The sequence below is a fragment of the Vombatus ursinus genome, unplaced genomic scaffold (assembly GCF_900497805.2).
Source record: "Vombatus ursinus unplaced genomic scaffold, bare-nosed wombat genome assembly UNPS02014863.1, whole genome shotgun sequence".
NCBI classification, from domain to species: Eukaryota; Metazoa; Chordata; class Mammalia; order Diprotodontia; family Vombatidae; genus Vombatus; species Vombatus ursinus.
Genome location: NW_020954641.1, coordinates 30,632,530 through 30,648,060, shown reverse-complemented (window position 1 = coordinate 30,648,060; position 15,531 = coordinate 30,632,530). Strand labels below are relative to the sequence as shown.

Below are 15,531 nucleotides of genomic sequence, written 5' to 3'. Positions count from 1 at the left end.
AACCATGTGACTGTGGACAACTCATCTTCATTGACTGTTAATGTCCTCATCCATAAAGTGGGGTTGTATCATAATTGCATTGCCTCCCTCACAGGTTTGTCGTGAGGCTAAAATGAGATATTATGTAAGTCATAAATAGATCTGTAAATGTACTCTTGTTTATTTGCTTTGATACCGAGGTGAAACTGTGATTTCCTCTTCTGAGTACTCCCTTCATGCCTTCTTCCATGACGTAGAGGGCAACCCCTCCATGCCTTCTCATCCTCTGTGATTTGTGTCATTGTCTTTTAGTGTATATATATATATATATATATATATATATCCTGTATAGAGGATACACCCAGTGTCCATAAAATAGACAAGCTGTTTGGTATTTAAGTAGTGATGATGATGATGATGATGATGATGAAGAAGAATTTAGAGAGTTAATCCAGCTTTCCTTACTCAAAATCATTCCAGAAGTTGAAAAAAATAGGTATAAAGAAAATGTAATTAATGACCTTCATCTGGTTTCTCACTTCTCTGCCTAGCAGACTGGAGGCTAAGGGAAAAGCAATAAAGCATTCTACTCTGAGTCAAGATCTTGCTAAGAAATTCCCAACAAGTCACTGGGTCCTTTTCTGTCTCACTTTGCTCAATTTTTTGAAATATCCATTAGTGTTGGGCAGCATTGAAACGCTTTCTAAAAAAGTAGGTGATGTTAATACTAGACCCAAAGTTCAAATCCACAACTATTCTGTTTTAAGAACATGTAATTATTTTGGGAGAAGCTTTTAGCAGAAAATGAGGTACACCTGCTCATTGCCCTGAGATGCAGAGTAACCTTTAGTTGATTTTTGGCTGATCAGTAGTGTTTGTACACTTAAGAGCTCTGTACTGAGCCTGGGAATAGGAGTGGAGAGGTCAGGAAAAATTAAGAAAAAGAATGTGTTACATATCACAGATGCTATTGCCATATAGCACAGGGTTGCTGGTGTCTGTATTGGTTTGATTTGCTTATTGTTTCTTTCTTTTTTTTTTTTTTTGGTGACGCAATTGGGGTTAAGTGACTTGCCCAAGGTCACACAGCTAGTACGTGTCAAGTGTTTGGTCTGAGGCTGGATTTGAACTCAGGTCCTCCTGACTTTAGGGCCAGTGCTCTACCCACTGTGCCACCTAGCTGCCCCTGCTTATTGTTTCTGATGGTGAAACTTGAAGCACTAAAATGATTGATTGTTTCTACTATCTATCAACTTGAGAAAAAAACCTTTTCTTTCATTCCCCAAGTCCCCTTGTTAATTTGTTGATTCTTGTACCCTCTGTAATACCCTCTGCCTCAGATGGCAGGTATTATAGGTGTGCACCACTATGCCCTGCTCAGCAGATGTTTCTGAGGAATTCAGTGTTGGGTTCATGGTATCATAGATTTAGAACTGGAAGGAAGCTTAGAAATCATCTAGTCCAATTCCCTCATTTTATAGATGAGGACATTTATGCCTGAAAGAGTTTAAAAGACTTCTCCAAAGTCACAAAGTTAATAATTGGCAAAACTAGATTGAAGAAACTTCCTAAGATAACCAAGTCACTTTGCTTCTTTCTGTAGGTTGTACCAGTCTGTCAAGCTGCTTTATTCCATTGGGATCTTTTTCACCTATGCCCTGCAGTTCTACGTCCCTGCAGAAATCATCATCCCTTTTTTCATCTCCCGAGTGACAGAGCGTTGGGCGTTGGTGGTAGATTTGTCTGTGCGCGTAGTCATGGTCTGTCTAACCTGTGAGTAGAAGGCACAGTGACTTTTGTTTTCTGTTTCAACAAAGCATTTGAACCCCAAAGGCTATCAGCTAATAGTGGAGTGTAGGGTAGAGTGCAGTGTAAGTTTCCATATAAAGAGTTCCCTACACAAAGAAAATTATAGATCAGGACCAAAAACACATAAAACACAAAAATAAATAAAATGTTTTAAAATGTGGTGCCTGGAACTGCAGCCCAGGGTCTCCTTAGGGGAAGAGCACTGGGTATCTCATTTCTAATGTCAGTCATAGCCTTAAAGATAATATGGTCACATGCTGTATGAATATAAATCTGGTGCCCAGTGAAGGTGGTCATAGTGCTGCTGGCCTTTTTCCTAGTCACAGTCTTGTTTCAGCATTTTTTTAATAAACCTTTATTTTCTCTTCCTCTCATAATAACAACCAAAAAACCCCTTTTAACAAATAAGCACAGTTGTACAAAACAGATTGCCTCATTGGCCACATTCAGAAAGGTATGTCTTCTCATGCATCTTAGTCCCTTCCCCTCTACCAAGAGAAGGGGTAGGGTGTTTTCTCATTGACCCTCCGGAGTCATAGCTGATCACTGAGTGTGCTGATCAGACTTCTGAAAGCTTTCGAAGTTTTTCATTTTTACAGTGTTGTTAGCACACATTGTTCCCTGGTTCTGCTCCCTTCACTTTACAGTGTTCAGTTCTGGGCATTTAAAAAAATACATCATATATGTCTTCTGGGGGCAGCTAGGTGGCACAGTGAATAGCGCACCGGCCCTGGAGTCAGGAGGACCTGAGTTCAAATTCAGCTCAGACATGTAACACTAGCTGTGTGACTCTGGACAAGTCACTTAACCCCAATTGCCTAAAAAAAATATACGTGTGTGTGTGTGTGTCTTCTGTTTTGAGAGTCCTGACTTGATTTCATTGGTATGGGGAACTCTTACTTCAGACTAGCAACTCTGCTGTAACTCAGAGTCTTAGAGAGCTGCTTGGGGTCACCGAGAGCATAAGTGACTAGCCCAGCTAATCACAGATGAGAGCCTCTGAGGCAGGGCTTGAATCCAGACAGTTCTTCCTGATTCTTAAATCTGGCCCTCCAGCACTGTCTTACCGCCTCTCTCTTTTTTTTATAACACAGTTCTCTCTGTATATGTGTGTATATATAAACATGTACATATATGTACGTGTATATTATGTGTTCATGTATGTATTTATACATACACACAAATACACACAGAGGAATAGCTGGTATTAAAAACATAGGAGAAGCAGTGTGGTGTACGCGTGCGCGCATGCGCGCACACACACACACACACACACACACACACTTCTAGTTCGGCAACCTTCCTCACTCTCAAACCTTTTGCTGTAACAAAGAACAGCAATTTTGTAAAAGAGCCATCTGCAACACATGCAACATCCAGTTCCTGTCGTCTCTGACCTTTCCCAAGAGGAGGGAAATGTGTTTCACCATCTGTTCTTCAAAACCAAGACCAGTTAGTGACAATTAATCTAAGTTTGGATGTCTTTTAGTGTCGTTTTCTTTCACACAGTTGTGGTGATTTTGTATATCCACCTGATTCTGCTGGTTTCACTCTATATCAATTGAAGCAAGTTTTCCAGGTTTCTCTGTAGTCCTTATATTCATCAAGTCTTGTGCAATAGTGGCCCATTACCATCAGTTACCATAATTTGTTCAGCCATTTCCTAGTCAGTGCACACCCACTTCGGTTCCAGTGTTTTGCTACAGTAAAAGTGCTGCTGTGAGTATTTGGGTCTTGGAACTCCTTGGGTTATATCTGGGCAGTACATTATAGGAAAGACATTCATAAGCTAGATACCATTCATAGGGAGGGGACCAAGATGGTGAGAGGACTCAATATCCTGCCTTATGAGGACCAGTTGAAGGAACTAGAAATGTAGAATGGTCTACATCAGTAGAAGGAGTACCCCAGAGATAAAATAATAGATACTTATGTCTTGAAAGTGGGTATATTCCCTAGGTGAAGTTCTAATGATCTCATTAGGGAAGATTGCTACCTGGACAACTCTAGAAAGCTGTTTGTAACCATAATTCCTACATACACCTTGTATCTGTTCCTTCTTTCAAGCCTCGGCTATGGGGTCTGGCCCGCGAGCTGTCCTAATGAACATGTCCTCATTGAGATGGCACACTGCTCCATTCTTCCAAGAGTTATTGAAAGATAGTGGGGCAGCTAAGTGGCATAGTGGATATTGCATCAGCCCTAGAGTTAGGAGGAACTGAATTCAAATGTGACCTCAGACACTTGACACTTAACTAGCTGTGTGACCCTGGGCAAGTCACTTAATCCTGATTACTTAGCCAAAAAAAGGAAAGAAAGATAGTGACTATTCCTGTTGTAGCAGGATAGGGGAAAAAAGGTGAACTCTTCCAAATTATACTCATGCATTATGCATAAGCTTCCCTGAATCACAGAATGTTGGAATCAGAATTAGCGCCTGAACAAGAATCCCTCTCTAGTTTTCTCTACACGTGGCCATCTGGCCTCTGCTTACAGACCTCTGTTGATTGGGGGGGAAGCTCAGCAGTACTGGTGGTGGCCTGTTCAATTTGGGGATTGTTCTAAATAGAAGATAACTTTTCCTTCTATTAAGCTGAAATCCCTCCCCTATCTGTATAGATTGCACTCTTTGTACCCTCTCAGGCAAGGCTAAACAAGGCTAAGCCCTCTTTCACAGGACAGTCTTTCCTTCAGATGTTCTAAGACTGATAAGTTTTTCCTGTAAGTAATTTTTTCTCAGGCTAATAATTTCCATTTCCTTCAAATTGAGCCTCCTATGAAATTTTTTTCTAGCCCTCCCCAACATGCTCACCCTTTTCTAGACATGGTCCAGCTTGTTAGTGCTCTCCTAAAATGTGGCACAACCTTTCAAACAGGGTATGCCTAGGGCAGTGGGCCTTCTTGTAGACATTGATTCTGTTACTACAGGCTGAGACCTCATTAGCTTTTTTGGCTGCCATGTCACATTTTTGACTCAAATGGATATTTTATTCCCACTGAAATTTCCACCATTTTTTTTTTCACATAAACCATTGTCCTGCCATACCTTCTTTAATATTTTGGATAAGACAGTGGATCTAAGGATCTCATTCCTACAGGTATTCCATCTATACATTCAAGTAATAAGAGTTGTCTCTTATGCACAACCTCTGATAAATCTTCTGTTAGTCCACCCAGTGTGCTGCAGAAAGGGCAGGGATTCCTCTATATCTCTTGACATCTCCAGGAGACTAGCTACTAGGAAATGAATTCTTTGACCATGGCAAGCCACGAAATCAGCCATCCATTCAACAAGCATTTATTAAGGGCCTTTTCTGTGCAAGGCATTATGCTGGGTATACAAAGATAAACATGAAATAGTCCCTGACCCCAAGGAGCTTTCAGTCTACCAAGGGAAACATGAGGACACAAATAAGTCAATATAAATAGGTACAGAGAGTAATTTTCAGGGGGAGGACACCAACAGTTTGGGTGGAGGAGGGATCAGGAAAGGTCATTTGTTAGGGGGTGGCCCTTAAGCTGAGCTTCAAGGAGGCTGAGGATCCTAAAAGGTGGATCTGCAGAGGGAATGTGTGGCAGCCCCCCTGAAAAGAGAGGGGCCAATGAGAGACTGCCTCATGTAGGGGTAGTGGCACGTGGACCAGTTTGGCTAGAAGGTAGAGTGAGAGGGAGTAATGTGAAATCAGCCCCGAATGATAGGTTAGAATTAGATTGTGGGTGGCTTTAAATGCTGAACGGAAGAGTGTGTGTTTTATTCTAGAGGCAGTAGGGAGTCGTCAGAGCTGCTTGAACAGAGGAGTGACATATTCAGGTATATAATTTGTGCTTTAGGTACATAAATTTAGTAGCTGTGTAGAGGAAGGTTTAGAGAGGAGCTGGATAGCCATGTTTTGACTTGAAAAAATGCCAACTTTAGCAAATATTTTCTCCTAAAATATCAAAATAAATCATTCATGTATTAAAAACCTTACATATGGGAAGTTAGGGTATAAAAATAGGCTCAATTTCTTCTTTTCTTTTTCCTTTGGCTGTCAAATTTCCTCAGGGTCCATAGATTGTGAACTCTCTCAATACATCTCAGGCTCCCAAGTTTTCCATGGCAAAATTACTTTGGGAAATCATATTATAGTAGTTTTAGGTACTCTGGATCCTCACTTTTACTCTGCCAGTGACCTATTTGTTATTAATTTCTGTGTAGTGTAGCACAGAAATTGTTTTGTGTCTTATTTGCAGTATAGATGTGTGTACTTTTTCTGTGCAGATTGCCTCATGGTGGCATTTTGTATACCAAATCCAAGTGTTTAGATGATTGGAATTTTGACCTGGAATTATCCATTGTTATACCCAAGAGCCTCAAGGACAATTAAAAAAAAATGAGGATTCTTAGAAAATTTGGATTTTTCTAGGGATTCTTCTGCTTGATGAAAAAAGGCTGGTAGGCTGGAAGATTTTGAGTGAAAGAAACTCAGCCCCCACCAGCCTTGTTAGAGTACACCTACAAAATTAGACTTTTCCCTGTATGGGAACACATAGGCTTCACCATTTCTCCAGACTGACATGTATCCTGACTCCTACTAGATTTAGATTTCTTTGCTCTTTGACCTCCCCCCCCAAGCCTATAGCCTATATTTGTGAACACTGTACAAGGCTAAAATTTTTTTGGTTTCAGTTTTTATATTCTCATCTTTATCAGGTCTTTCACATTCCCTTCCATAGCATGATGTTCAGAACTATTGGCTGCCTTTGATCATTAAATCCACTATGTTCTGTGATCTTTGTGGTTATGCTTTACAAAGCCCTCTTTTCTACAGAGAACAACAAATAAAATGTATTTTCCCCCTATAAAATATCTATCTGCTTCTCTTCAAGTGTTCTGCCTTTTATTTGGGGGCTTTTATCAGGGACTTGAAAGGATGTAATCATTGCTGGAAGACAAAGCTAGAGAAAGCATGATTGTCTTGTCTCAAGCATGTTTTCCACACCAGTGCAGAACATAGCACTTTGCATACAGTAGGTTCTAATAGTTCATAGACTATTAAAGCTAGAGGAGTCCATACAATACAGAATGTCAGAGAAGGAAGGGCCATTAGAACAAAGTCACAGTTAGAGGTAACCTTGGAACCTAAAACATAGAATGTCTGCAATGGAAGGAACTTTAGGGCAGAGAGCATGGGATGTTAGAGCTGGAAGGGACTTTAGAGCTAATCATCTTGTCCTGAGGTGTCAGATGCTTCTATAACACCCCCAAGTGTGGCCTGAAGCAGATGAAAATGTAATTGGGAAAGATTTAACTGAATAAACAAAATATAATAAAACACAAGTTACATTAATTTGTGGTTTTCTAAGTCAGTATGCCCTCTGCAGGGATCCTTCTGTATCTTTTAGTGACCCCTGTTTCAATTTGAGTTTGACACCACTGATCTAGCCCATCTAAACTCCCCTTTTTATAGATGAGGAATTAAAGGAGTCACACAGCTGGTACCAGAGCCACAAATTAGAACCCAGTTCTCTTGAGTCCTAGTCCCAGTCCCATTCCTGGTTTATTTTTGCACTCCTGTATAGTAGATCTTTTTTTTTCTTAATTTCTTTACCTCTTTTTAAAAAACTCAATTTTCAGTATTCATTTTCTTCTTCCTTCTACCTCCCCCACCTACTGGAAGAAAGAAAGGAAAAAGGAAAAAGAGAGAAAGAAAGAATCCTTGTGTTACATAAACATAGTCAAGCAAAATAAATTCCTCTATCGGCCACATCCAAAAATAGATTTTTTTATGCTCTATGTGACCCTGGGCAAGTGACTTAGCCTCTATTTGTCTCAGCTATAAAATGGGGATAATAATAGCACCTAACTCCAAGGATCGTGAAGGATCAAATGAATTAATAATTGCAAAACCCTTAGCACAGTGTTTGGCACATAGTAGGTACTATATAAAAGTTAGCTATTATTATTATTATTATTAATTCTTTGGAGTCATGGTTGATCATTTAATTGATCAGAGTTCTTCAGTCTTTCATAATTGTTCATTTCTACAACATAGATGTTACGAATTGTTCTTCTGGTTCTTCTTATTTCACTCCATATCAGTTCATAAGTCTTCTCAGGTTTCTCTGAAAACATCCCTTTTATCATTTCTTACAATGTAATAGTCTTCCATTGCATTTCTGTACCATAAATTATTCAATCATTCCCCAATTGATGGGTATCCCCTTAGTTTCCATTTCTTTGCCACTAGAAAAAGAACTGCCATAAATATTTTTGTACATATAGATTCTTTTCCTCTTTCTTTGATTGCTTTGAGGTATAGGTCTAGCAGTGGCATAGCTGGTCAGAGACATGCACTGGGTAACTTTTGGGGCATCATTCCAAATTATTTGCCAGAATAGTAGGATAAGTTTCATAGGTCCACCAATATTGCATCAATGGTCCTTTTTTCCTGAAGCCCCCTCAACATTTGATATTTTTTTTTTGTTAAATTTTGTCAAACTGATAGATCTGTGGAGGAACCTTATAGTTAGTGTAATTTGCATTTTTCTTAATTATTAGTGATTTGGAACATTTTTCCATATTGCTATAAATAGCTTGAGTTTCTTCCCTTGAGAGCTGCCTTTTCGCATTCTTAGACAAATTAGAGAAGCAAGGAAGAAATTACCTTTCAGATCTATGGATAGGGGAAGAGTTCATGACTAAACAAGAAATAGAGAGGATCACCAAAGATAAAATGGACAATTAAGAAGTTATTTCACAAACAAACCCAATACAGCTAAGATTAGAAGAGAGGTATTAGAAGTTAACTGCGAAAAGGCAACAAATTATAGTAACTGTGAGGTTCCCCCTCAGATCTCTCAGTTTGACGAAAAGATTTGGCTTAGTCCAACTTGAGGTGTGATAAGCTAACTTTTTGGGAGCTTTCTCTAGTTTCTGTTTTTACACCTAGGAAAATTAAGCTGACTTTTGATCTATTGCTTCTGAAATCCAGATATAATAAATTAGCTGCTGTCCTGACCTTTTGCCAGGATTTGGAAGGGGCTGATCTCATACGAAAGTATTTAGGAGATACAGAGTCTTGATTTCTTAAGATATTGTTCTGTCTTATGTGTCACAGAAAATGTCTGTGGTTAAGGTGCAGATATTGTGTAGTACAATAGATACAATAGGTGCCTCCACTTCCTTTCTGTCTTACCTCTCTACCCTCTGGTTTCTGACCTCATTGTTCAGCTGAAACTGCTCTTTCCAAAATTACTAACAGTGTCTTAGTTGCCAAATCTAATGGCCTTCTCTCAATCCTCATGCTTCTTGACCTCTCTGTAGCCTTTGACACTGTGGGTCTTCTTGATATTTTCTTCTGTCTAAGTTTTTAGGACACTGATGTCTCCTGGTTCTGCTCCTACTCATCTGACCACTCTTTCTCTGTCATCTTTGCTAGATCTTTATCCAGGTAATACCCACTAACCATGGGTATCCCATAGGGCTTTGTCTTGGGCCTTCTTGTCTTCTCCCTTTATACTATTTCACTTGGTGATCTCATTAACTCTCACCAATTCAATTATCATCTCTCTGCCTGTGGTTCTTAAATCTATTTATCCATCCCTAACCTCTCTCCTGACTTCCAGTCTTACATCTTGTTGCTTGTTGGACATCTTGAACTGAATGTCCTTTAGACGTTTTAAACTCAATATGTGCAAAACTTAACTCATCTTTCCTCTTAAACTCTCCCCTCTTCCTGACTTCCCTATTACTTTTGAGAGTACCACCATCCTCCTGGTCACCCAGGCTCAGAACCTAGGTGTTATCCTCAGTTCTTCACTTCCCACCGCCCCATCTAATTTGTTGCCAAGGCCTGTTGATATCTCTTTTGTAATGTATCTCTTGTATGCCTTTTTTTCTTCTCTGATACTGCCACTACCCTGGTGCAGGCCCTCATTACCTTATGCCTAGGCTATTGCGTTAGAGTGCTGGTTCAAGTCCATCCTCCACTCAGTTTTTTAAAGCACAGTTCTGACCATGTCATTCCTTACTCAGTAAGCTTCAGCGGTTCCCTGTCACCTTCAAGATCAAACATAAAATCCTGTGGTGTTAAAGTCTTCCATGATCTTCCTGTCCTCCCCTCCTTTCACCTCCCTGGCCTCCTTCAAGTTCTAATTAAAATGCTACCTTCCACAGGAAACCTTTCCTCATCTTCTTTAATGTTAATGTCTTCCCTGTGTTGTTTATCTCCATTGTATCCTACATATAGCTTGTTTGTGCAGTTGTTTGCATGTTGTCTCCCCATTAGACTCTAAGCTCCTTAAAGGCACGACCTGTCTTTTGACTTTCTTTTCACCCCAGTGCTTAGCACAGTGCCTGGTCCATAGCAGGCCCATTAATGAATATTTATTGAATTGACTCTCCAACTGTTTTTCTTTTAAGTTAATCCTCTTTTAAGGTAGCTGTTTTGGTACCAATATTGCCTAAGGGTTTTGTCTGTCTTTAAAAAAATTATGTTCCTGGTGACTTTATATTCTACTTCTAAAAAGAAATCCCCACAGTCATGAATGGTTTTTGCAAAATGGTCATTTTTTTTTTTTAAACTTGGTAAGCAGAGACTAAAATGTCAGTACTCTAGGGTAGGAGTTCTTAACCTTTTTTGCAGTCTAGCGAAGCCTGTGAACTTCTTCTCAGAATAATGTTCTTGGGGCAGCTAGGTGGCACAGTGGATAGAGCACTGACCCTGAAGTCAGGAGGACCTGAGTTCAAATCCAGCCTCAGACCAAACACTTAACACTTACTAGCTGTGTGACCCTGGGCAAGGCACTTAACCCTAGTTGCAAAAAAAAAAAAAAAAGTTCTTGAATGCATAAAATATATGATTATGAAGCAAGCCAATTCTGTTGAAATATGGTTATTAAAAATATATACATATATGCATATGTGTATACACACACATATATACACACAAACACATATACACATATATACATATTTCAGGAACCCCAGATTAACAACGCCTGCTGTAGGGGATCTGTACATTTATCAGTGCGAGTTTTCCCTTCACTGTCAAAAATTGCAATCCTTCCACACTTTATATTTTTTTTGCTCTTGAATTACTCTGGCTGAAAAAAATTCCTCACCTGCTAGAATGCTGTCATTATGAGCTTCTTTAGACTTAGCTCCGTTGGTCTTTGTATCACATTCCAGGCCTTCCCAGAGCTTATAGTCCATTTTTGTCACTTTCTTAAAATCCAGAGGCACCTTCACACCACCATCTGAAGAGTATTTGTAGCCCAGAAGACAGAATAATTCAGTACTCACACTCAAATGGATCTGTGATCTCATTGATTGGGGAGTTCTTTCAACAATGCAAATCAAAACCCTTTCATTCCTGCCCATCCTGTGTAACTCTTGTCCATATCCTCCTGTAAGTTCACCACAGAGGGCCTACCCAATGTGTTGGAAACCTTCCTTGCTTTCTCCTGACATTTCAGAGTTACTAGTGGAACATTCTGACCTTCCACCTGTTGTTATTCTTTATGCCTGCCATGTGATCAACCTATTGTTTCTTCCTATCAGTTACTTGTTGGCATCTTTTATTCTTATTCTTCTTTCCTCATTGGCTGTGTGCTGCAGCCTGCTCATACCCACAATGCACTACTACATTATTCTCTGTATGATACTGATTTTTAATTCTTTGGATACAGTAATGCCTTCACTGCTAGAATGTGTTAGAAAGATGAGCCTCTGATTTCACAGGAAACTTAAGGGTCAACAAAAGAGCACTGTAATTTTGCAAAGACAGTACAGAATGTTCAATTTTGGGCCCAATTCATTATCCATCTGTCCTGTCTGTCCCAGATATAAATCCTGATGGAAATCTCTATCGAGAGTCCATCCAAATGCATGCTGAAATTTGGGCAGTAAACATTCTTCATCCACTTGGTCTTTCTTCTGAGGATGGACAGGCCAAACTTCTTTGAGTGTTTACATCTATATTCAAAGAGGCCCTGCAAGGTACTGACTGGGGCTTGAGGCAATTAGCTTGATGTCACGTGCAAACAGGAATCCCTCTTCAATCTGGACTTTCTCCAGGGTCTCTTCCTTCATCATAGTACATAACGTTTGGTTAGTATGCATCTCCCTCTTTTATTCCTTATCTGATGTTTATTGTCAGAGAGTTGTTGAATAAGATTGTTACTGTTCTTTCGCCAGATGAATCTTGAATTATTTTTATTTTATGGGTAGATGACACCTTGTAAAAGAGCCTATTAGGAGATAGTTTGTTCTACTGAATCAAATACTATATCTAATCAAGAAATAATAGGCACAATGGGATCTCATATTCTCTAAATTACAATTGTGAAGTGGTAAATATGCGGCCTATTGCTGAACATCACTTGCAAAAATCTGCATGTTCCCTACTAATATTCTTATTGAGGCTGTCCTCATGTATAGATGACTCATAAAGATTTTGTATAAATTGGAGTAGGTATATAGGTTGATAGTTATTGATATTCTCTGAATTACTTTTTTCAGTATTAATAAAGTTCAAAAATTTTCCCATACTTTTGGTATTTTCCTCTCCTTTATATACTTTGTCTATAAGTCTGGCAATGCCCTCACTACCCTATTGAGGAACAGAATAACATGAATGATAAAGCATACATTTTTCTAGGTTTAAACATAGTAAAAAAAAAAGGGGGAGGGAGGGGGAAGGGAGGCAGCTAAGTGGTACAGAGGATAGAGCACCAGGCCTGGAGTCAGGAAGACTTATCTATGTGAGTTCCAGTCCTACCTCTGACACTTACTGTGACTCTGAGCAAATCACTTAATCCTGTTCCTCATCTATAAAATGAGCTGGAGAAGGAAATGGCAAACCACTCCAGTATCTTTGCCAAGAAAAAACCAAATGGGGTCATGAAGAGTGGGATACAACTGAACAACAAACAAAAAAGATAATTCCGCCCCAAAGGCCCCAAATACCAGTATACATTAGGAAGATTAAATTCCTTAAGTGTCTAGTGTTTTTTCCATCCTTGATAATTGTCTGTTCTTACGTGTATCTTTCTCTTCATGAGTATGTAACTCAACTCTTTCTTATTCCTAATTAGTTCACCCTTTGGAAGAGTTGCAGTTTATCCTGTTTTGCTTCAGAAATTAAAAGGTCAAATTCTTAGTGACTATTAACCTAAAGGAGAAGCATTTTATAATATTGTGAAGTCCCTTGGCTAATCCTTTGGGCTAATTAAAGTTGTTAAAGGCTCTTCATTTAGTTACAAAACTAACTGCTTGCAGAATTTTGTGGTTAAAATAAAGTAGGAAATTGCTGCTTTCTTCTCCTTCCTAGTGTTCTGAATTTTCCCAATTAACTGGTTCCTTGAGCCGTCCTTTTCATTTTTATCTTTCATCTTTGGCAGGAGCCACGGCATGCGAGATCTGTAGTGTTACCTATCTCTTTTAAAAGAAGAGGAATAAAGACTGATAATAGCTCGGCAAGATTTAGATTTCTAAATGTGCTTTCTTTACGTTTTGAATCAGTTTAAATTTGGAGTGAAAAAAGTTTTCGTAGATTAGCCAGAGTTTATGCTGATTTTATATGTGAACCCAAAAACCACAGAGGAGACAGCGTGCCTCTTAATCTCCTTTTGGAGTTGGGATCTCACTGTTAAGTGTTCTAGACTCTATCATAGAATGTCAAAGTTGTTAGGGACCTTCAAGCATAAAATGTTAAACCTGAAAGGGACCTTAGTGACAATCAGCCCAATCTTTTCATGTTATGGGCCTGGTTCAAGTGTCGTACCCAAGATTATACATAGAATTGTGACTACGATTAATAACAACAGTAAAAAAATAGCTAAAATTTATATAATGCTTGCTGTGTGCCAGACACTGTACTAAGTGCTTCATAATTATTATCTCGTTTGAACCTTACAACAACTCTGGGAGTAGGTGCTATTATTATCCCCATTTTACATATGAGGAAACTAAAGCAAGAAGGTTAAGTGACTTTCCCAGAGTCACACAGCTAGTAAGTGTCTGAGGTTGGATTTGTACTCAGATCTTCCTGACTCCAAGCCCAGTGCTCCATCTGCTGTGGCACCTAGGTGCCATGTAATTCCATGTGAGTTCTGTGAAGGCAGAGATTTTGTTATTTGTGTCTTTGTATTCTCAGCATGTCTTTTTAGGTCACATCTTGCAATAATAAATGTTTGTGGAAATTAAATGAACAATACACCCAATTTCTAGGGCTGTTTTCACGATACTGCAAGTCCATTTCTGTTAGGGAGCACAAGAGTGGTTTACCACAGTGCAGTAGAGAGAGCTTTAAATTGGAGTCGCAAGATCTGGATTTAAATTCTAGCTGTGCCATTTAGTAACCTTGTGACCTGGGGCACAAATTTTGGGGGCCAAAGTTTCCTCAACTGTAAAATAAGGGCTTAGACTAGATGACATCTAAAGTTCCTTCCAACTCTAAGCTTTAAAATAATGATCACAGTGAAGTAACTGTCCATTCAGCTCGTGGAAGAGGAAGTGAGAATGGAGAAGAAATGAGAAGTCTCTCCACTCTATTTTTGCCTTCTCTATAGTTAACTTCAGTTGAGAAAAGGGTACAAGGAAATTCTAACTGGGATCCCTTTAATCCTATAAAACCAAATAGAGTAGAGTATGCCCTTTTCAGATTATCTCTAGGTGCCCTCCATAACTAAAACATTAACTGCTTAACTAATCTAGGTTATTTCAGAAAGCAGGCCATTTTGGAAATGAGTTGAGAGACTTTCACCAGAATATGTCCCTAACTGGTTGTATCTGGAATTGTCCTTGAGAGATAAATGTGACTCTTCTTGGAAACCTAAGATTTAGAGCCAGACGTAATTCTGATATCTTCATTTTACAGCATAGAAACTGACGTCCAAAGACCCTGACTGAACTGCTCAAGGTATCACAGTAGCAGAATGAGGATTTGGGCTGGGGTCTTTTGCCTCCAAAATTAATGCTCTTTCCTATACATCATACTGCATCTCCCACTACAAAAAGTAGTTGTCTCACCACCTCACTGTTAGGTAGGAATTAGACAACTGGGGAAACTGAGGCACCAGTATGAGCAGAGGACTTTCCCAAGCCCGAATGAGTAATTAGGTTTGGGACTAAAATCCAATTCCTTGGCCAGCAGCCTTTTGAGGAAAAAATGCCATTTTGCCATCAGCTAATAAAACTGGTTTAATGGATCTTGAGTTATTTCATCCTCTCCTTCTTCTCTGGATCCAAACTTGGAGATTGGACGTCATATAATGAGATGGAAAGTGCATTGGAAACATGGCAATGTATTCTCAGCTCTACCACTAACCACTAACTCGCTCTGTGACCACAGGCAAGATACTTCTCCTTTGTGAGAATCCTCTTTCGTAAAATGAGGGGCTTGGGGGCAGCTAGGTGGCGCAGTGGATAGAGCACCGGCCCTGGATTCAGGAGGCCCTGAGTTCAAATCTGGCCTCAGACACATAACACTTACTAGCTGTGTGACCCTGGGCAAGCCACTTAACCCCATTGCCTAACCCCCCCCCCCAAAAAAAAGGTAAAATAAAAAAAAATGAGGGGCTTGAACTGGCTTATCTGTAAGAATGCTAATATTTTGTGATTCTAATGCTCAGGTTTTAGAAACACTGAAAGGCTGAAACTGTTTACAGACTGAAGTACACCTTGTTCTTTCTAACGCTTTTCTCTGGAATCTCAGAACCTTTTGAAAATATTAATGTGTTCCCATTTCAGCTCCTGAG

The 15,531-nt window shown here is 39.4% G+C and overlaps 1 protein-coding gene across 6 annotated transcripts in view; it reads left to right on the top strand.

Annotated features, from left to right (window-relative positions):
• Positions 1-15,531, top strand: part of LOC114027700 (proton-coupled amino acid transporter 1-like) — a 59,558-nt gene that overhangs the window by 32,000 nt on the left and 12,027 nt on the right. For 4 of the 6 annotated variants that reach the window (XR_003567282.1, XM_027841779.1, XM_027841775.1 and 1 more), the window contains exon 10: positions 1,583-1,752. The exons of 1 other annotated variant lie outside the window; for it this stretch is intronic. Coding sequence is in view for 4 of the 5 variants with exons in the window: in XM_027841779.1 (XP_027697580.1) it covers positions 1,583-1,752 (170 nt within the window). In the remaining variant the exon portion in view is untranslated. Of the gene's footprint in view, positions 1-1,582; positions 2,167-15,531 lie in introns of those variants that run through there. One more of the 6 variants, XM_027841777.1, reaches the window with a different exon arrangement.